Genomic DNA, 22,763 nt, shown 5'->3' with positions numbered 1-22,763 from the left:
ACATTCAAAATATATGTCTATACAGCATGAGGCAGGCTCAGACGGTGTTAGGCCCAGTATGGATTGCACGTGATTGCACAAAGGTTAGAAAGGGTACCGTATCCCTGGATAACATGTATGGATAGCGTACACATTCAAAATATATGTCTATACAGCATGAGGCAGGCTCAGACGGTGTTAGGCCCAGTATGGATTGCACGTGATTGCACAAAGGTTAGAAAGGGTACCGTATCCCTGGATAACATGTATGGATAGCGTACACATTCAAAATATATGTCTATACAGCATGAGGCAGGCTCAGACGGTGTTAGGCCCAGTATGGATTGCACGTGATTGCACAAAGGTTAGAAAGGGTACTGTATCCCTGGATAACATGTATGGATAGCATACACATTCAAAATATATGTCTATACAGCATGAGGCAGGCTCAGACGGTGTTAGGCCCAGTATGGATTGCACGTGATTGCACAAAGGTTAGAAAGGGTACCGTATCCCTGGATAACATGTATGGATAGCGTACACATTCAAAATATATGTCCCAGGAGGCAGGCTCAGACAGTGTTAGGCCCAGTATGGATTTGACGGCCCAGATTACACAGCGGAGGAGCAGGGAGAGGTAAAGATTGCAAATGCTGGGGCCCTGCCCAAGCAAGGGGGGCCCACTCGTGGGCGTCGGTACTGGCACTGGGCCCCTCATAGTACAGCGGTGTGTCTGACGGCGGGTGTGCACCACCACCGTCAGAGACACTTGATTGCACTATGAGGGACCCTGTGCCAGTGCCCGCGCCCAAGAGTCGGCCTACCCACCTGTCCAGGGCAACGGCACTCGCACGGTGTCGTGCGCTAGGTGTTGACCCCGGCCATGGGGGGGGAGGCAGCACAGTTAGGGAGTTTTAGAAAGTGGCATATGTTGATGTTGGACATTCAGCTGATGCAAAAGGCGAAATAAGTGAAGTACCAGGAAGAGGTGGACCAAAGCAAGCCATTTTTCTGTCACCCTATATGTCATCAGGGGAAGGTGGGACAAAATCCTTGGAAACCCATGCGTGGTTCATTTTAATGAAGGTTAGATCATCCACATTTTGGGTTGACAGACGGGTCCTTTTTTCTGTCAGGATTGATCCAGCTGCACTGAAGACTCTTTCCGATAGCACACTTGCAGCTGGGCAAGCGAGCTCCTGTAAGGCATATTGGGCCAATTCAGGCCAGGTGTCCAGTTTAGCGGCCCAATAGTCAAAGGGGAATGACCTGTGTGGGAGAACATCGATATGGGAGGAAAAGTAGTTTGTAACCATAGTTGACAACTGCTGTCTCCTGTCACTTTCCATCGATGCAGTATTACCAGTTGTGTGAGCGGTATTTGAAAAATCAGTCCACAACATTGTCATGAAACCCCTGTCTCCAACGCCACTTCTGCTGTGTGCACCACGAACACCTCTGCCAAGCTGCCCCCGGCCCGTACGGCTCGTGTGAGAACCATCACCGCTGCTGTGTGCTGGGAATGCCTCAAGCAACCGATTTACCAGAGTTGCTTGTTTATTAGCCAATATTAGGTCAAGGTTCTCCTGTGGCATGATGTTTTGTAATTTGCCTTTATAGCGTGGATCCAGGATGCTGGCCAACCAGTAGTCGTCATCATTCATCATTTTGGCAATGCGGGGGTCCCTTTTTAGGATCCGCAAGGCATAATCTGACATGTGGGCCAATGTTCCCGGTGTCAATGATGCACTGCGAGTGCTGGGTGGAGGAGCACTTTCTGGCAAATCCACATCCCTCCAGTCACGCACAAACCCTGTACCAGACCTTGCCACGCCAACATTTTCACTTGCCCCACGAGATGCATCCTCCTCCCCAAAGTAATCATCCCCATCATCCTCCTCCTCCTCCTCTTCTTCCTCCACCTCGTCCAGGAGAGGTCCCTGAGCAGACAATGGCTGAATGTCATCAAGGATTCCCTCCTCCTCTTCCTCCTCATCAACATTGGCTGCAGACGCCTGCTCCTTAAGGTGCGTCAAAGTTTGCATGAGCAGACGCATAAGTGGGATGCTCATGCTTAGGATGGCGTCGTCTGCGCTTACCAGCCGTGTGCATTCCTCAAAACACTGAAGGACTTTACAAAGGTCTTTCAGCTTCGACCACTGCACGCCTGTCAACTCCATGTCTGCTCTCAAAGTGCCTGGCCGTGTATCCTCCCACAAATGCATTATGGCCTGCCTCTGCTCGCACAGCCGCTCCACCATGTGCAGGGTGGAGTTCCACCTTGTTGCAATGTCGATAATGAGGCGGTGGTTGGGAAGGTGGCGCAATCGCTGCAGCTTCTGCATACGAACGGAGTGTACAGGCGACCGGCGGATGTGCGCGCACAGTCTTCGCACCTTCTGGAGCAGGGCTGTTAACTCCGGATAATTTTTGAGGAAGCACTGCACCACCAGGTTCAAGGTGTGAGCCAAGCAAGGTATGTGGCTGAGTTTTGAAAGGGCTATGGCTGCCACAAAATTACGGCCGTTATCACTAACTACCTTGCCTGCCTCAAGATGTACACTGCCCAGCCATGACTCAGTTTGTCGCTTCAAGTACTCGGCCAGCACCTCGGCGGTGTGTCTGTCGCCCAAACACATCATCTGCAACACAGCCTGCTGACGCTTTCCACTAGCTGCTCGATAGGGGGACACAACGTGTGCAACAGTGGCAGCTGCAGATGGAGTGCTCATACGACTGCGCTCTGTGGACGAGCTTTCGCTTCTGGAGGAGGTGGAGGAGGAGGAGGGTCGAACGCCTACAGCCAACTGTTTCCTATACCGTGGGCTAGGCAGCACTGTCCCACCACCGCTGTCCCCTGTGGACCCTGCATCCACCACATTAACCCAGTGCGCAGTGATGGACACGTAACGGCCCTGGCCATGCCGACTGGACCATGCATCAGTTGTGAGGTGCACCTTTCCGCTCACTTACTGCTTGAGTGCATGGACAATGCGGTCTTTCACATGATGGTGGAGGGCTGGGATGGCTTTGCGAGAGAAGAAGTGGCGACTGGGTAGGTCATAGCGTGGTACTGCATAGGCCATGAGTTCGCGGAAAGCTGTGCTTTCCACCAACCGAAAGGGCATCATCTCAAACGAGATTAGTTTGGCAATGTGGGCGTTCAAACCCAGTGTACGCGGATGAGAGACTGAGTACTTTCTTGACCTACTCATAGTGTCTGGGAGGGTGAGCTGGACTTGAGAGCTGCATATGGTGGAAGTAGCGGTGGACAGGGCGGACTGAGAGAGGGTTGATGATGGTGATGGAGTTGGTGTTCTTTCTGATGGCCTAGAATCAGTCTTTCATTGATATAACAGTGGGATTCCCTGACTGCTGTGGTCTTGCAACGACACTTCAACATTTGCTGCTGTGCTAACCGGTGGGCTTACAGTGGGGGAAACAATGTAGCGTTGCTGACTACCTTCGTTGTGATCAGTTGCACATGTGGCACTTGAGGTTTGGTGTTGTGTCCACGCTTGCAAGTGCATGCTGGTTAAATGTCTAAGCATGCAACTGGTATTCAAATTTTTCAGATTTTTCCCTCGGCTAAAGGTCTTTGCGCACTTCTTACAGATAACCTTGGCCTGATCATGAGGATTTTGTTCAAAAAAGTGCCACACTGCACTCTTCCTACTTTGGCAGACATTTTGCGGCCTAGCACGCTGTGATCTTTTGACCCTCTGGACAAGCTGTCCAGCAACTCTTTTGATGTTTGGAACCTGTCTTTGGAGTGCTCCGGGCCTGCCAGATAACAGCTGTTGCGATGTCGATGTCTGCTGTGGATGCTCCTCATCTGAGCTATTGGAAGCAGCACCCTCTTCCCCCAATGGATGCCAATCTGGGTCAACAACTGGGTCATCCATCACCTCCTCTTCTATGTCATGTGCACCTTCCTCTGTGTCACCGTGTATGGTGGTATAGTGTGCGGGAAGGGGCACCTGAGTCTCATCAGGGTCAGAATCTGGCTCTGTACACTGCGAGGACAATGTAGTGCTCTGAGTGAATGTACCAGCAGAATCATCCATCAGCGGCTGTGCATCAGTGCACTCCATGTCAGATTCATCTTGGCCTGGGTAATTCACCATTTCACTTGATAATCCAGGCATGGTATGTGAAAACAGCTCCATGGAGTAATCAGTAGTATGGCCTGCGTCATCCTTCAATCTTGGTTGGGGTGAAGGACACAAGGAAAGGTGTGGTTCATGAACATGAGCCTCCAATGACGACTCAGTGCTTTTACTTTTTACAACTGAAGAAGAGGAGGCGATAGAGCTGGAGGCTGAGTCAGCAATGTAAGACAAAGCTTTTTCCTGATGCTCTGGCTTTAAAAGCGGTTTGCCAACTCCTAGAAAACTAAGCGTTCGAGGCCTTATGTAGCCAGACGATGACGCAGGGTCAGCACCTCCTGCATTCGGTCCTATTTTGCTCTTGCCACTACCATCAGATCCACCACCAACACCATCATTACCAGCTGCCAACCCCCGCCCAATTCCACGGCCTCTTCCACCAGCCTTCCTCATTTTTGGTAGAAATGTAGACAAAATCCAACAAACTATATAGTAATGTAAAACAAGGTACAAGGTGTCTATAGGACAGGGGAGATTTAGAATTTCTGCACACACTTGTGGACAGTGGACACTTTTGGATTGTGTGAGGCCCACTGATATCTGAGCGCTATGTGACAGGCTCGATGGCACAGCTGTGACCAAAGTGACGAGAGGATAAGGGAGATTTTGAATCTCTGCGCACACTTTTGGACACTGGACACTTGTGGATTGTGTGAGGCCCACTGATATCTGAGCGCTATGTGACAGGCTCGATGGCACAGCTGTCTGTGACAAAAGTGACGAGAGGATAATGGAGATTTTGAATCTCTGCGCACACTTTTGGACACTGGACACTTGTGGATTGTGTGAGGCCCACTGATATCTGAGCGCTATGTGACAGGCTCGATGGCACAGCTGCCTGTGACAAAAGTGACGAGAGGATAATGGAGATTTTGAATCTCTGCGCACACTTTTGGACACTGGACACTTGTGGATTGTGTGAGGCCCACTGATATCTGAGCGCTATGTGACAGGCTCGATGGCACAGCTGTGACAAAAGTGACTAGAGGATAAGGGAGATTGGATTGCTTTTAAAAAAGCAGTTTGCGGAGCAGTGGGTAAACAGCAATGCCAGCATGTCAGGAAGCCTTAAAAGGCAGCCCAACAACCAACACCACTGATACACCACTATATAGCCTCCCCTTGCACTGCACACACAGTGACTTGTGTGTTGTGCAGGCCAAATCGCTAGCAGCAGAAGCAGTTTTTTTGTCTTCTTCCCTGCCTAACGCTCTCCCTACAGAATCAGCAGCAACCTCTCCCTATACTAAGATCGGCAGAAGTAAGATGGCGGTCGGCGTGCACGCCCTTTTATACCCTCTGTGACGCCCACCAAAGCAAGCCAATCACTTGCATGCCCTTCTGAAAGATGGTGGTGACCCGTGCCTATGTCATCACGTTGCCCACAGTGTCCGTGGATCCTGATTGGCTGAAAAAGAGCGCAAAACAAACTTTTGAAACGCGACTTTGGCGCGTAAGTCGCCGACCTCGTGGCCGACCTTATCCTAGGGTCGGGTTTCGTTTCATGAAACCCGACTTTGCCAAAAGTCGGCGACTTTTGAATTTTTTTGACCCGTTTCGCTCAACTCTAGACTTTACTATGGTGTGCTGCTTTCATCTTTGAAGAAATATTTGTGACGTTTGGTACATATATGGAATGCCTGCACCCGTTGATTGTTTTTTGTGCTGCTTTTTCACTTTTTTCTCTTTTTATATATAAACTACATGTTGTCAGTAGTTTATAGCATAAAGAGCAATTTACATTTTACACAAAAATCTACCTATAAAGAGTAAAAATCAGACAAACTGAAAATTTTGCAGTGGTCTCTTAATTTTTGCCAGAGCTGTCCTCTACCAGAGGCCTGGCAGTTTGAGAGTTCTGCGCAGGATCTTAGTTGTTCCCAGCATTGCGCTTTTCTGGACAGAGAGTGCATAGAGTATGTGTGTATATATATATATATATATATATATATATATATATATATATATACACAGTGCCTTGCCCCTTAGAAATTTTCAACCTTTTCCCACATATCATGCTTCAAACATAAAGATGCCAAATGTAAATTTTTGGTGAAGAATCAACAAGTGGAATACAATTGTGAAGTTGAACAAAATTTATTGGTTATTTAATTTTTTGTTGAAATTCTAAAACTGAAAAGTGGGGCATGCAATATTATTCAGCTCCTTTACTTTCAGTGCAGCAAACTCACTCCAGAAGTTCATTGTGGATCTCTGAATGATCCAATGTTGTCCTAAATGACAAATGATGATAAATATAATCCACCTGTGTGTAATCAAGTCTCCGTTTAAATATTTGCACCTGCTTTGTGATAGTCTCAGGGTTCAGTTTGATGCACAGAGAGCATCATGAAGACCAAGGAACACAACAGGCAAGTCCGTGATACTGTTGTGGAGAAGTTTAAAACTGGATTTGGATACAAAATGATTTCCAAAACTTTAAACATCCCAAGGAGCACTGTGCAAGTGATCATATTGAAATGGAAGGAGTATCATACCACTGCAAATCTACCAAGACACGTTCGTCCCTCTAAACTTTCATCTCAAACAAGGAAAAGACTGATCAGAGATGCAGCCAAGAAGCCCATGATCACTCTGGATGAACTGCAGAGATCTACAGCTGAGGTGGGACAGTCTGTCCATAGGACAACAATTAGATGTACACTGCACAAATCTGGCCTTTATGAAAGAGTGGCAAGAAGAAAGCCATTTCTCAAAGATATCCATAAAAAGTGTTGTTTAAAGTTTGCAACAAGCCACCTGAGAGACACACCAAACATGTGGAAGAAAGTGCTCTGGTCAGATGAAACCAAAATCGAACTTTTTGGCAACAATTCCAAACGATATGTTTGGCGTAAAGGCAACACAGCTCCTCACCTTGAACACACCATCCCCACTGTCAAACATGGTGGTGGCAGCATCATGGTTTGGGCCTGCTTTTCTTCAGCAGGGACAGGGAAGATGATTAAAATTGATGGGAAGATGGATGGAGCCAAATGCAGGACCATTCTTGAAGAAAACCTGTTGGAGTCGGCAAAAGACCTGAGACTGGGACAGAGATTTGTCTTCCAACAACACAATGATCCCAAACATAAAGCAAAATCTACAATGGAATGGTTCACAAATAAACTTATCCAGGTGTAAGAATGGCTAAGTCAAAGTCCAGACCTGAATCCAATCGAGAATCTGTGGAAAGAGCTGAAAACTGCTGTTCACAAACGATCTCCATCAAACCTCACTGAGCTCGAGCTGTTTGCCAAGGAAGAATGGGCAAGAATTTCAGTCTCTTGATGTACAAAACTGATAGCGACATACCCCAAGCGACTTGCAGCTGTAATCACAGCAAAAGGTGGCGCAGCAAAGTATTAAGTTAAAGGGGCCGAATAATATTGCACGCCCCACTTTTCAGTTTTGAATTTCCACAAAAATTTAAAAAAAAAATAAATTTCATTCAAGTTCACAATTGTGTCCCACTTGTTGTTGATTCTTCACCAAAAATTTACATTTGGTATCTTTATGTTTGAAGCATGATATGTGGGAAAAGGTTGAAAAGTTCCAGGGGGCCGAATACTTTCGCAAGGAACTGTGTATATATATATATATATTTATATATACTGCTCAAAAAAATAAAGGGAGCACATCCTAGTACATTGTGTTGTTTAAGTGTTCCCTTTATTTTTTTTGAGCAGTATATATATACATATATATGAATTTGTATATTCTAAAACAAAAAAAATATAAAAAAATATATAAAACTGATTTGTATGTGGATTTTATGAAAAATAGGCAAAAAAAGACAATTCTGTATGGAAAAATATATACCGTATATAATTTTTATATTTTTTTTCCCTAATATATCCATAGAATTCATAATTAACATATAAATTCATAGGCTGATCCATATGCACAGAGCCTGTAGTAAGGCACATGGCATCCCTGCAGCTCTATACTATAGAGCCGTAGCCTCTCAGTGTGGCGCCATATGGTGTAAAGTTCCGTCTGCTAGTTATGGAAATATTCTGGCCTGAATCAGTGCTGATAGACAGGAATGCCACCATAATAGGGAGTTCATTGTAAAAATGACACAACTGCTATTTTGTTGGATCAGATGGAAGTTAACATAAAAACACAACATAAAATGGAAGGCTTAATAAATCGAGTAGATCAGCGTAGACTTTTATCACTGCCAAATTACAAATCCATTCTACTTGTGTACATGATCTAAATCTCGTCTGACAGTTCGCTGTGCGATCTAAGTGACGCCTTGCTGCCAATATGTCTTTCGTTCCTCTATGTAGAATAATGGTGCAGAATGTAAAGCTTTCCTGCGCTGATCCTGGAAGCTCAGCTTTTGGCCGTCCTTGAAAACACATGAACAGGCTTTGCAGATTCTTCCAACAACTGTCTGAATATATCACATCCAACAGCTTGCGTGGATGTTTATCCATTCCTGGGCATTCTTCCTAATGAAAGCTAGAGATGCTGGCCTGCTCATTTCACTCTATTTTGTAAAAACAAACAGTGTTATCATTTATTAAGTCTCTGTTCTGTGGACTTTCTGGAACCCCGTTGAGCTGTCCTTTTAGCTTGTCAGCATAAGCGCTGGGTGAGGAGCGGGTAGACGTTCATTCACAAAAGATGCCGTATCTAAATATTTAAGCAATCTGTGGAACCAATGTCCTGGGGAGGCAAATGTATTGCAGATTTTCCTATTATTATTCACAGCCGAGCTAATGGTAGGGACCATGCTTCATGTACAGACATCTTGTTAATTATTTACTAGGGCGAATTGCATTTTTAGAAATCAGTGGGAGGAAGAAACTGACTTTGGGTTCAGAAAAAGTGTCGCACATACAATGGCACATGAATAAAAACATTAGCATATGGATGTAGAGAAAAACTGAGGGGTTCATGGTGGATTTACTGGCATGTACTTGTAGTACCATAGTATCTGAATCTTTCTTTGTAAAAATACATTTGATATATTGCAGGGATACATAGGTAGATTGGGCATCTTTTCTTTGTTGCCCGTGAGGTCTTAAAGGGAATCTATTGGCAGGTTTTTGCTAGGCTGTGTTTGGCTAGTTCAATAAAACCAGAGGTTTATCAGCAGGAGATGATGACTAAAGGACAAGCTTCCCTGTGCCTCCCAGTCCAGCCCCACCCCCAGCACTGATTAGCACATTGAACATAACACAGGAAGCAGCCAATCTGTGGTGTGGGCGGGGTTATATAGGGCTCAGCATTCAGAGCTCTGCTAGATCTGCAGCAGAGAAAACTGTGATTCCATCACAACTGCTGCACCCACAGTAAACTAAGTGATACATTGCTGTAATCTGCATCTCTGTCCCTATCTAATGCTGCTGTCAGACTACATAGCAAAACCTGCTGATTCCCTTTAAATGTCTCCTTGAGACATAAGAGGACAGATGATAACACTGATTTTTGGGGTGACTATTACCGATAGATTAACATACTAGATAGGAGGAAATAAATTGGTTAATCCTTTCCCGGTCTGAAATTATAAGGGCTCATATAGACGTTTATGACTTTTCCTATAGATGAAAAGAGGTACCGTTGTTCATCAGTGTTTTGGATTGGATTTTCGTTATTGTTTGGTCCATGTGTCTGTTTTTACCAGTTTGTTTCATCAGTAATTTTTCACTGATGAAAAAAACTACAAAGCTTCTCCTATCCCTTACTGTCATCACACAGATTGCCATCCATGTCCGTGATTTTTACAGACTTGTTTGAATAACTGTGATCCCTGACTCGAATCAAAAACAGACTTCCGTGATTTTTTGTGGACACAAAAAAAGAGACACATGAACAGCTCGATAGACACATAGGCTAAACCCTTCGATTTCACCGGACTGGAATGTAGAAGCTTTTGGTAGTGGTGTCCCATCTCTCCCTCGATGAGAGATGCTGTGGGAAAGGGGATCACACTGGTGGATTTTACCATTCTTGTTCACATGGGAAATAAACTTCTGATAGAGGTGTCTGACATGTTCCCGCTCCCCATTAAAAAAATCTAGATGTCTAAGTGTATGGACAGTTTTATAGCTTGGACAGGGCTATATTCATCCCTGTTAGGAATACATGTAAGAAGTAATTGTGTCAAAGCGAGAGAAGGACTAGTCTCTATTAGCATAGGCACTGCATTAAAAGTGATGTGAAATTAGGCAATTAGAAATTTAACAGAAAGAGATTGAATCACATATTTTCTTGATTTATTTACAGATATTCTTTTAAATTTCCGAACCACATATGTCAGCAAGTCTGGCCAGGTTGTGTACGATCCCCGCTCTATTTGTGTGCACTATGCAACCACATGGTTCTTTGTGGACCTCATTGCTGCCCTTCCCTTTGACCTGCTCTATGCATTTAGCGTTAATGTGGTAAGTGAAAATATTCTTCTTTGCTAACTTTTCTTAACTACATTTAAAAAGTTTTTATATCTCATAATTGTCTGGGTCACTCATTTCTAACAGAAGGAGGTAGCTCCTAAAATAAGACAGAAGAATGTTGACCCACAATCCGATTATTACGTCACTATAATAATAATCTTTATTTTTATATAGCGCTAACATATTCCGCAGCGCTTTACAGTTTGCACACATTATCATCACTATCCCCGATAGGGCTCACAATCTAAATTCCCTGTCAGTATGTCTTTGGAATGTGGGAGGAAACCGGAGAACCCGGAGGAAACCCACGCAAACACGGGGAGAACATACAAACTCCTTGCAGATGTTGTCCTTGGTGGGATTTGAACCCAGGACTCCAGCGTTGCAAGGCTGCAGTGCTAACCACCCACTAGACATTTCTTACCTTCCTTTCACAATACAGTTTGAATATTTCATATTTCACTCCCCAACAACCAAATGTCCAATTTTCTTCCACCAACAATTATACAATAAATTCTTTTGAGATGCTCTGTGACTGATCTGAAATATTTGCCATATGAATATAATATATATAGGTTGTGCATAGCTCATTTGTATAGTTATAGAGTTTATATTTCTTAGTTTGTTGCCACATGTTTCACATGGGTTCTCTTGTTTTTGATTCTCAGTATTTTGGAGTCCATCTCCTGAAGACGGTGCGTCTACTCCGACTTCTTCGCTTGCTGCAAAAGTTGGATCGCTACTCCCAGTACAGCGCAGTTGTATTAACCCTTCTTATGTCCATGTTTGCATTGCTTGCCCATTGGATGGGCTGTGTTTGGTACTTTATTGGGCAGAAGGAAATTGAAGTTAATGAGATTGGTAAGTGGCACTAAATAAGCACGGACAATAGACTCTAGATAACTAGGAACGGAAGTCAATGATTGTCAATGTCACGTATTCAATGACATAAATGAGATATCTTACTAAAGTCTTGTCTGTGGTCAGATGGCCATGGATTCTCTTATCTGAGAGAATCGGGTCGATTATGCAAATAACACTGATCAGAGTTGATCTGAGTGTTAGCATTGTGGCATCCGATTCTCTGAAATCAGAAGATGGAGAAAAAATGTCTTCATGTTCTTCATTGTCCGAGGAAAAAATCGGACATGTGCACAGTCCACTAGACTAATATTGATCCGAGTACAATAAGATGTTTTGTCGGATCGCACTTGGACTGATAATACGGTGGTGTGAATGAGCCCTAACTGCTATGCAAGCCATTATGAGGACTTTAAAAGCTATTTATCACGAAAATGTCTAAAATGGAAACTCGTGTCCACTAGGTCATCTTCGCTTCTCGCCATGTTTCAAGATTTAAAAAAGAATCCAAAATGTAATATAAACAATTTGATACAGTAATGCATTCCTTCAGAAGTTTATACAAGTTTTCTTGTGCACTTTGTTCATAGTAGATCAATTGACTTTTTGAGGCGATTATCTATGAGAGTAAGCAGCATTAAGTGACAGTTATCGGGGGCTAAAAGACTGGATTCTTTTTCCATATTCTCGACACATTGCAATATAGCCATCAATTTATAAGCACAAACAATACAGTCAAAGAGAGTCTAATTCCCACAGTAATAAGACAAACGGTCTGTGCTCATTCAGTGAAGAAGTGACATTAGCAAAGGTAAGCGAATTACCGTAATTCTGTAAATTACTGGATCATGCTGCTCTAAAAGCAACCAATAATTTCACTTTATTCCTTCCTATATATGTTACAGTGCTAACATTTTTATGCAATTTTTTTTAAAAAAATAAAGTCCTAAACCCCATCTGTGGCACTGATGCATGACATCTGAATAAAACATTCTCCAAGATCCCGCTGCCCAGTGTGAAGTCAATAACAGTGTGAGTTTTATGGGCCAGCTCTGCAATAACTTGAAAGCAGAACAAAGTCACAAATTAAAAAGGGCTGGGAAAAAAGGCCGAAGATGTATTTTAATGGCTAAGATAATCCTACTCCCTAATAACAGAACAGCTATCACTGCCGCTCACACAGCTGCACAGCGTGGGCAATTACGCCAAAATCAGCTTCAAACAGATGAAAAAAGAGGAGGCTGTTTTCTCTGAAGGTCCCAGGGAGGGCGCATCAGAAGCTAAGCAAAGGCCACCATTCCATTTGCCATATTGTCACTTCTGGATGCTGTACGTCCTGCACGGTCGAGATGTTAGACGCGGTGGAAGGGACACTGGCACTGCTTAATGTATTGTTGGGATTTAGATGAAGTTGCATGTTCCTAATGATAATCATGTCTTCATGGAAATTTCTGTTTGAACTGGTAGACAACCCATATGTTTTTGTTGCTTCCAGGAACATGATGTTACCACAGAGATAAGCATAATTCTGTATACCTGGAACGATTGTCCATTTATCTAGAGCTAGATATTATTAAAACCATTTCTATTATTTCCAATGACTTCTGAGAATAGACCGTCATGTGTGCACATGAGGAATAAAAGTATTTTGGGCCATTATTAGAGTTGGTGCGAATTGATGTGTAGGACCAGGTCCATCGGCCAAATCAATAATCTGTGGCCCCAAGATTCAACTTCTACTTGACAGAATTCCTGGCTCCTTGTCTGATTAGCAGGTCTGGAGCCTCATCATTGTTGCAGCTAATCAAATAAGAAGTGGCAGATGCCGGGAGGAAGGAGGTTTACTTAGGGTAATGTAGGTATTTATTAGGACGGACAAATCAAAAAAGCTGGTCCTCCTTAAATCCAGGAACTGCTTTAAGGTTATATATTATGGTTAAATGGGTTGTCCAGTCCAAATCAATAAGTCTGCAGACACTTTCTGTGACTGCAGACTTATGAATCCCCCCAGTGCACACACTGTACGATGTGGGGATTCACCAGTTTCTAAGCAGGAACCAGAGAGTATGTATGTGTTATACATATGTACGCAGGTTACAGGATGCAGTGACGAAAAGGAGGCAGAGTAAAGGTTAACAAATTTAACAATTTAATTAACAGGGCAGAAAAACTCCTCATAGGGAGATAGAGGGTTAAATGGTGAAAAGCAAGTGCAGAATAATAAAAGTCCAATTATTAAACTTATCGAGTCATTTATGTTCCTCCACCTCAGATGATCCCATTAGGGTTGTAGCACTGGCAGTGGCCAGGGAGATGTCCACAGATGGGGTCCCTCAAGCAATGATCCATCTTCTGGCGGCGACAGGCGGTCTACGGTTTTACCCGTTGAGCCCTTACTCCATGAGCCTGTGCGGCCAAAGCAAACAGGGCCCCCCGCAATCCTGGGGTTAAACGTGGGCTGATGTGTAACAGATGGCAGTGAGGGCCGCAAGCTACTGTCCTTTACCCGGCCCTCGCTTTTCCATACATGCACGGTACTCACAGTCACTGGGCACACGGCACTCTTTACTCTTACTGTCCTGCTGTCACGTGGACCCGTCCTGTGTGACGCGACAAGCAGGCCGGTAACTAGAACAACAGGACGCGGCACGTGATACGGTCCTGTGTGACACGGCTCGCAGGCCGGTACTAAAACGACAAGACAAGGGAAGGGAAACAGTTACAACAGTGGGCCCTGCGATAGGGACAGGGGACGTGGAGACCTCCTGCACTGCCCTGAGTCAGTGTCCCTAACGCTCCTAACATTCCCTATGCCAGTTCTGCACCGGGCGCCGATCAGGAACCTGTCACCCTAGCACACCCTACACCTATCCCTTGCTAGGGAGCTGGGTGGCGCAGGCACTGGCCCCACCGCTGTACTAATACACACTAAGGAAAAACACAAAGGGGGACACACAACTTAGCTTTACTCTGTTGCACTTGCTCCTGGCAACAGAGTCCACCACCAGAATGCAGCTCTCCTCCTGAATCGCTGCCACCAAGCTCTGTCAGAGCTACAAGGAAATCCCCTATGATTCCTTCCACACCAGGGCTAAGACAGAGCTGCAAGGAACGCTCTCCAGCTCCTTCCTCCACCAAGGATGGTTGAAATGAACACTATCACCAACATTGATTGCAACACCTGTGACTCTTTTATAGCAGAGCCAGCAATCACACCTGCATTATAATCATGTGCACTTAACTAAAGAAACTAGAGTGCAATGATGCTCACCACCACCGGGGGCACACTTAGAATAAACGACACCACAGTGCAATAATCCTAATTGCCACCGGGGGCAAAAACCAAACTTAAGCACAGCTTAGGAAAAAAAAAAGGTTACCTGTGCTTTTTATCAGTCCTGATCCAGCATGGATCATGACACCTGCTAGTGGTACCGTGAGCTATGGATTGCAGCCTGTCGTAGTGCCGATGCTTGGGACGCGGAGCACGCTGCTCACCCGGCTGTTTTCTGTCTTACGGTTGGAACTTCTGCCACACTTCGCGCGCTTTTCCCTTGGTTTCCAGTTTACCCGGGCCCCCTATTTCCGAGTCATGGGACCTGTCTGGTCCTCTATTCCCCTGGGCAATATGGGACGAAGCCTCGACAGTTCCGGACTTGGCTCAGTACAGGTACCCACAGCCCGGTCTTCCTCCTTACACATACTTCCAGCCAGTGGGCGCAGCATCGCTCTATACACTTGTGCAGAGCAAGGCAGCCGCAGACCAGTCGGCGCAGCCTTGCTTGTTCCTGGGTCAGAAACCGGTGAATCCTCGCATCGCACAGTGCGTGCACTGGGGGATTCAGAAATCTGCAGTCATATCAATTTGGACCAGAGAACCCCTTTAAGATGTCATATTACCATTATACTAAAGCTGACAGTAGAAGATTCAAGGATAGGGAAATGAGCGGCACATCTATCCACAATTTGTAAAAATTAGTTATGTTTTATTAAAGATTCATAGGATATGGACTAAGGGCGCTTGGATGCTAGAAACGCGGCAGGTTTTTATGCATACTTTTTGAATTACAAGTTTTTAATAAAGCATAACTAATTTTTACAAATTGTGGATAGATGTGCCGCTCATTTCCCTATCCTTGAATCTTTAGATGAACTTCACCAGCAGGATCAGCACCCGGCACACAGATTTCAACCTTCAACATGGATGACATGGTGTGGTGAGCTCAAAAAATGCTCCCTCTCTTAAAGCTGACAGTAGTAAAGACTCCACTATTGTTTATAAATTCACAAATCTCTTCAGTTTTTAACCTGGAAGAGATAATAAAACTTAACTTTTAGTCTAAAATGTAAAAATAACCCAAATGACAAACAACATGGTGCACTCATGTATTTCAATTCCTAAGAGTGACATAGAGAATTGACAAGACAGAACAAAAACAAAAAAGTCTCATCAATGTAATCTATTGTAGTCATAAAACCAAGATGTCTCTGTCTCGATGTGTGTCGTAGCTCTGATTAGGGCAACTCATCAGGAGACACAAAATTCTAGATGATGGAGACTGCAAACACTAAAAACAATTATAGATAGTGGATTCCAATCCTCTCAGTAGTCTGTCTCAATCATATTACAGACATAGGACATCCACTCTAGTATGGAGTATATGCACTGTGCCTTTAAATGACTAAATCTAGCTTCTATATTATCATTAGACTTATTAGGAGGACTGAACCATTATGGATCATATAGCAAAATATTTGGAGGGTGCATTCCTATAAAAAGTTCCTTAGCACATTTTATAGTACACTTATCAACATGCCCATCCAGGACTAAGCATATATTATACATATAGCTAGGATGAGTGTAACATGCGCTAAGATTTACTAATATCTTTGCAAGATAATCTCTTGTATAGATCTTGCTACTAATCCCTACTGCACATATTGCACCTTCATTCATATTGTCTAGTTATCTGCCCTCCTATATCATTGACATTTAGTCAGGGCATCAATGATTATCTCTAAAAACTTATGGTGCTCCGCACTTCATATGTATTTCCCTTTGCGAGATATCCCCCCAATACATAAGTCAGCAGGACTCTAATGCAGGAGCAGGATGTACCACCAGTGTTTTCAGAGATAATAAGTATGTAAAGTGTTAAAGCATAATGTGAGTATAGCATAGGATAAGCTTAGGTCAGCATAGGATGCAGAATAAGGGTAATAGGTTAGCAGGTAGATAGGAAATGGTTAGATTAGGATTAGCCCAGTGGGGGGGCACTAGTGCTGTTAAGAAGGGGGCATTTCCTGGTTAGGCCTCTTTCACACTTCCGTTTTTGACAATCAGTCAAGATCCGCCAATTTTGAAAAAAAACGGATCCGCCATTCTTCTTTACGGATCCGTTTTTTTCCCCATTGACTTTCATTATTGGCGGATCCTGACTGATTTCCGTCCGTTGCATCCGTTTTTTTGAGGATCCGCCACAATGTTAGTGTCCGTCAACATCCTCAAAGATTTCCAAACGGAGCTTGCAACGTTTTTTCGGCCAGCGGATCCTCCAGACACTGAATTAACCCCAAAATCTGTCTTGGTGCCGGACAAAAAAAATTCTCTCTCTCTCTCTCTCTCTCTCTCTCTCTCGCCAGCGGTTCCTTTAAATTTCCTCATTTTCAGGATCCGTCTAAAAACGGATCCTGTGCCATCCGTTCACATCAGTTGAGAACGGATCCGCTTGTCTGCCTTTTTGGCAGATTGTAACTGATGCAAATAACTGAAGTGTGAAAGAGGCCTTAGGAGTTCATGGTCAGTCAGTGAAGTGTGCAGTGAGTTCAAATTCAAGTGGGGTGGTGGGTTACTAGGGGCAGCATGTACCAAATGTTCAGGGCAGTGGACGGAAAAAAGAAGATCCCTGATGGACATTGCAATGATGTCTGGAGCCTAGGGCTCAGGTCAGGTACTATTGAGCGAGCCTGGTCTTCTGACATCATGAGGACAGTGAACTTGGAGTTACATGAGGGGCAGGAGGCCGGACCTGGGCACACTGCCAGAGAGAACAATGAATCCCTGGGGCTGGTGAAGTCAGAAGGCTTTGGAGTAGTCCAGAATGAATGTGTGACAGAACAGAAGAGGAATTGTATTAACTTGGGCTGTCTAGTAAAAGTTTGACTGTTTCAAAGAACCTAGGGTTCCATGCATTATGTGTGGTGGCTCCTGAAGATGGAGACCTGGAGGCAGCGGAGGCCAGATGCCTGCAAGTGAATGTGATGCACCCCACACCCTACAGCACACTAAGACTGGGACACCCATTGTTCATAAAGTGCCAGAGTGCAACTGGACAGCAGCTCAGTCATGACTACCGCTCTGCAGCACTTTACACCTTCATGGAAGAGTCATCAGAAGAAAACATCTCCTGCATCCTCACTGTAAAATTCAGCTTCAGAAGTATGCAAACGAACATCTAAACAAGCCTTACGCATTTTATAAACAAATACGCTGGACCGATGTGGCTAAGATAGAACTCACTGGACACAATGATCAAAGGTATGTGTGGTGAAAAATGGGCACAGAATTTCAGGAAAAGAACATCTCACCAACCATTAAGTATGGTGTGGATCAATTAAGCTTTGGGGTTGTTTTGCAGCCAATGGCGCAGGGAACATTTCACAGATAGAGGGAGGAATGGATTCCATGAAATTTCAACAAATTCTTGATGCAAACAAATCAAAATCTGTAAAAAAAACTGAAGTTGAAAAGAGGATGGCTTCTACAAATTAAAAATGATCCTAAACATACATTAGAATTCACAATAGATTACCTCAAAAGGCGAAGGTTTCACAATGGCCCTCACAGTCCCCTGATCTGAACATCATTGACAATCTGTGGCTAGACCTCAAAATAGCAGAGCATGCAAGATCACCCAGGAATCTCACAGAACTGTAAGAATTTTCCACAGAGGAATGGATGAAAATCCATCAAACAAGAAATTAAAGACTCTTGTCTTGCTTTAAAAAGTGTTTACAATCTGTGATACTTTCAAAAGGGTGTGCTACTAGGTACTAACCATGCAGGGTGCCCATACCTTTGCATTGGCCCATTTTGCTTTAAATAATTTTTAAAATATATATATATATGTGTTTGCCTAAAATATGAAGGAAATGTGTCATCTTTAACCCTTTTAGAGATCATTTCATCTTCAACTGCTTAAGTGTACTGTTCACTATAACAGTAATTTTCACCAGGGGTGCCCAACCTTTTACATGCCATTGTACTTCAAATGTCGGGTATCTGACTTTGATGCGGGCTTACATGCTGAGTTCACATTTTTCCTGACAGCCATTATGTGCCTCTAACAACCATGGGTAGAGCATAGATCCACCCACAGCTGTTAGTATGTTAAATGCAACAGTCATTCTCTGCCAGTAGCATTTAATGCACACTGGAAGGAGACAAATCATTCCAAGTGCACAATGGTGCTCCCAAAACGTGATCACACGGTGCCGATGGGTTGCCATGACAGCCGGTGGTCTGCTGAAGACCTCCATGCATGTCATAACGATTCATAGGAGATCTTAATTTGCGCTATATATAGCAGTGCATCGGACGATCGCAGGTTCATGTCCCCTTAGGGGACTATTAAATACAGAATAAAGCGAAAAATGTTTTTTTAAAAAATACAAAAGTTCATATCATCCCCTTTAGCCCTATTAAAAATAAAGCAATTAATAGTAATACACATAATTGTTATCTCTGCATTCCCAAAACTCCGTTCTATCAAAATATAAAGCAGATTAACTCCATCTGTAAACTAGAAAGACAATCGAAACACCAGAATTACACTTTTTTTGGCAGCTGCAACTTTGTAATAGAATGCAATAAAAGGTGATCAAACCATTGCATCTACCCCAAAATGGTATCAATAAAAACGTCAGCTCGGGGAGCAAAAAGTAAGCGGTCACCCAGCTCCATATCCTGAAAAATGGAAACTTTAGTGGTCTCGGAAAATTGCAACACAAGCAAATTTTATTTTTTTACAAATTTGTTTGATATGTGCGTAATTGTACTGACCTGAAGAATCATATTATCTGGTCAGTGGTACCTTAAACTAAATATGGTAAATAACAAACACAAAAAACAATTGTGGAATTGCACTTTTTTGAACATTTTAAGACACTGGGAATTTTTCTCTCACTTTCCAATGCATCACATGATAAAATGAATGGTGTCATTCAAAAGTGCAACTTGACCCTCAAAAAAACAAGCCCTCATATGGGTATGGGGACAGAAAAATAAAAAAGTTATGCCTCTTGGAAGAAGGGGAGGAAAAAATGAAAACATATGAAATGGTTAAAGGATTTTGATGCATTTATATTTCAGGGACCTGCATGCCCATATTTGTGGTTTGGGAGATTGATCTTAGTGACAGATTCCCTTTAAGTTTTTGAATTCTTTGCCTGTCATATACCGGAACTTTATTTGTCCCCACATACTTATAGAAATATATTAGACACCTTTCTGCAAACTTAAACCTCATGGGGCCATGTAAGCAGGCTCAAACTGTCTAATTAAGTGCAGCCATTCTCAACATGTTGTTGGAAGGAAGCCCAGGAAGGTTGTAGAAAGTGTGTATCATTGCGAATCAAGTGTATTATAACACCAAGGGAGCATGTGGAGAAGTATTACAGACTGGTGCAGAAAAAGATGTTCCAGCCCTGTTACCAGTTTCAGAAATCTGGGAATATTATAAAAATAAATAGTAAGTAAATTGTTCAGCAATAATTATGAAATCTTGGCATTAAGTAATTAAAGAGGTATTCCCATCGCCAAGATTCTATCCCAGTATGTAGTAGGTGTAATAATAATATTAGAAAATACTTCCAATTAGAAATGTAGTAAAGTTCTTCTGATTACCTATGTCACTTACCTCATGACCATTCAGAAATTCCGAGTCCTGGCATTATGGTCATACTAGGTTTTTTGGCTGGACTGGGCCATTCGCTGATGTTCATTAGCCAAGGTAGCTAGCTGGACGAGACAGTCTCTGAACTCTAGAACATAGGGAATGATGGGCGTTCTTATGTCTGTGATATCTCCCGCCAATTGTTCTTTCAGATGAGCGAGAGGCCCATGGACCTTTTGGCCAAACAGATTGCTTTCCAGTGAGGTCCGGATGTCGTGGTGCTTGAAGGGCATATAGTCGGGTGACTGCTCCCACAAAATGACACTGTAACTCCCCAATGTCGTTTCCAGAGAAGATATCTGCAGGAAGTCCTCCCATAACTCCAATCCAACACAATTTTTCCCCAAAATCATAATCCAAACACACCAAAGCTTGCTGTATATAATTGCAGACACCCCCCGCCAGGCCAATGGGAATTCTCGGGCCAGGGTGAATTGCCTTGGGTCGAACCACACGGGGGTCAGCGATAGTCAGGAAAGCCCCTGTGTCGCTAAATCCTGACACTTTGTATCGATCAATTAAGACATCCTGCAGGTGGCATTGCCATTGCTCTGTATTTCTGAGGGACAAAGGCAGGAGTTCGTACACTCCAGGAGAAGTATCTATGGTGCCTGGGTTGGTGGTCCTATTGGGTGGGTGTGGTGGTAACTCTTCCTCAGGGGGGATGGAGTGCACAAGATGCACTGGACAAAGTGGGGCGGCGTGGGGCTCCCTCTCAATCCTTGTGGAACAGCTGGTTTGCAAATGCCCAGGTTGCTCACACCCATAGCATCTCCTCTCGGTGATACCCCCAGGTCGTGGACGGAATTGTTGGGGCCCAGGATTGTGAGGCGTGATTGTCTTCAGCCTGCGGCTGGGTGAAAGGGCAGATATAGTCTGAGGGGGCCGAGGCGAAGGAGCAGGCTGTGGTTTATTATCCATAAGCTTCCTCCATTGCGGTCAGATAGTAAGGACCTCATCAGCCAGGGCTGCAGCTCTATCCACGGTGCACGGTGTCCGCTCCCAGACCCGTTCCCGCAATTCTGCGGAGCACTTGACAAAAATAGTTCTATAAAGAAAGCCTGTATAACATCTTCAACAGTAAAGGCGTTTTCTGATTCCAGCCATCTCCGACATGCTTGGGACATCTTATGGGCATACATCCTAAACAACCCCCCCTTGGTGCATGGGAGGTCTTGGAACTGGGCCCTATGTGAGTCTGGGTTGATAGCATGGTAATCCAGGATAGTCCGCTTTACAATGTTATAATCCCATTTCTGCTGGGAGTCAATGGTTCAGTAAGCCTCCGCTACGCTTCCGTTCAGGAGTCCCACTAATAAACACATCCAACTAGAGTGGGGTACCTCCATAACAACACACTACTGCTCAAAGTCCTTGGAGAACCCCTCCACATCTCCAGAAGCCTCATCAAATGACTTAAAGTCTGTCCGGGTGATCCGTACAGGCTCCCGGATAGTGGGGTTTACACTCCAGAATGCATTACCCCCTCTTTCGATCTCCATTGCTTCTTGTCTCCACTGTGCTCAGCGAACAGCCTCCTCCTTATACTACTGAGAGACACCTGGGCCCAGAGCCACCATCTCTTCTTTATACCACACCACCCACTGGCTTTTTGTGGTGGAGATCCTCGTCTCCTGCGCTTGCCCTTCAGACACATGGGAGTACGCGGTCTGGCAGGCACCCACCAGTAGATCAATTAAGGCCTCTTTAGTCAGTCCCTGGGAGTTCAGGCCCAGGTCTCTGACTCTCTCCTGTAAACTGGATACAGTCCAATTTTTGTACTCATTCTGTGGGTGGTTCTTCATTAGGTTACGCTCTGTTGATCCCACTGCTTGCCACCAGCTGTCACGGAGTCCTTCTCCGGAATCACACAGTCAACAGAGCAAGAGAAGAGTGAACAATCCCAAGATCTTTATTTAGGCAAAAATATGAAAGGTCCATATACCAGCCACCACACAAAGGATAAGATAGTCCAGTACCCAAATGCAGTTCAGTAACAGGATAAAAAGCCCTGGGAAAATGAGAGTCCAACAATCCAGCAGACAGAGGATAACATAGTCCATATACTCTTCTTTCTCTCTGAGGTGCTGTGATCACATCATAGTTCCACAAGATCTGAGATTGTGTCTCACCTCACTGATATTTTAAAAGTCCCCCTCCTCCTTCACAGGTCAGGGGGAATGTCTCAGGGGTTAATTGTTTCAACAAGCTAGGTCAATATGTCATTAGCATATTAGCAAACAATACAGAACTGTGGGGGCTGATATCAGATGGCACCAGTGATTCATCAATTAGCAAATAACAACTCATCCTACAAGAGAACACCATGAAAATCAGAACAATATTAATACAAACAAAATGATATCCACATACCATATCCGACAATCACA

At 44.0% G+C, this 22,763-nt stretch overlaps 1 protein-coding gene across 1 annotated transcript in view; it reads left to right on the top strand.

Moving 5' to 3' along the window:
• Positions 1-22,763, top strand: part of LOC141054283 (voltage-gated delayed rectifier potassium channel KCNH8-like) — an 883,800-nt gene that overhangs the window by 733,428 nt on the left and 127,609 nt on the right. Inside the window, exons 6-7 of the mRNA XM_073551561.1 lie at positions 10,392-10,549; positions 11,227-11,419. Of these exons, the coding sequence (XP_073407662.1) occupies positions 10,392-10,549; positions 11,227-11,419 (351 nt within the window). The remainder of the gene's footprint in view (positions 1-10,391; positions 10,550-11,226; positions 11,420-22,763) is intronic.

This window comes from Dendrobates tinctorius, unplaced genomic scaffold (assembly GCF_039654945.1).
Source record: "Dendrobates tinctorius isolate UK_male_01 unplaced genomic scaffold, ASM3965494v1 ptg000177l, whole genome shotgun sequence".
In the NCBI taxonomy this organism is placed as follows: domain Eukaryota; kingdom Metazoa; phylum Chordata; class Amphibia; order Anura; family Dendrobatidae; genus Dendrobates; species Dendrobates tinctorius.
Note: the sequence above shows the minus strand (reverse complement) of the source record. Positions and strands in the feature narration are given on the sequence as shown.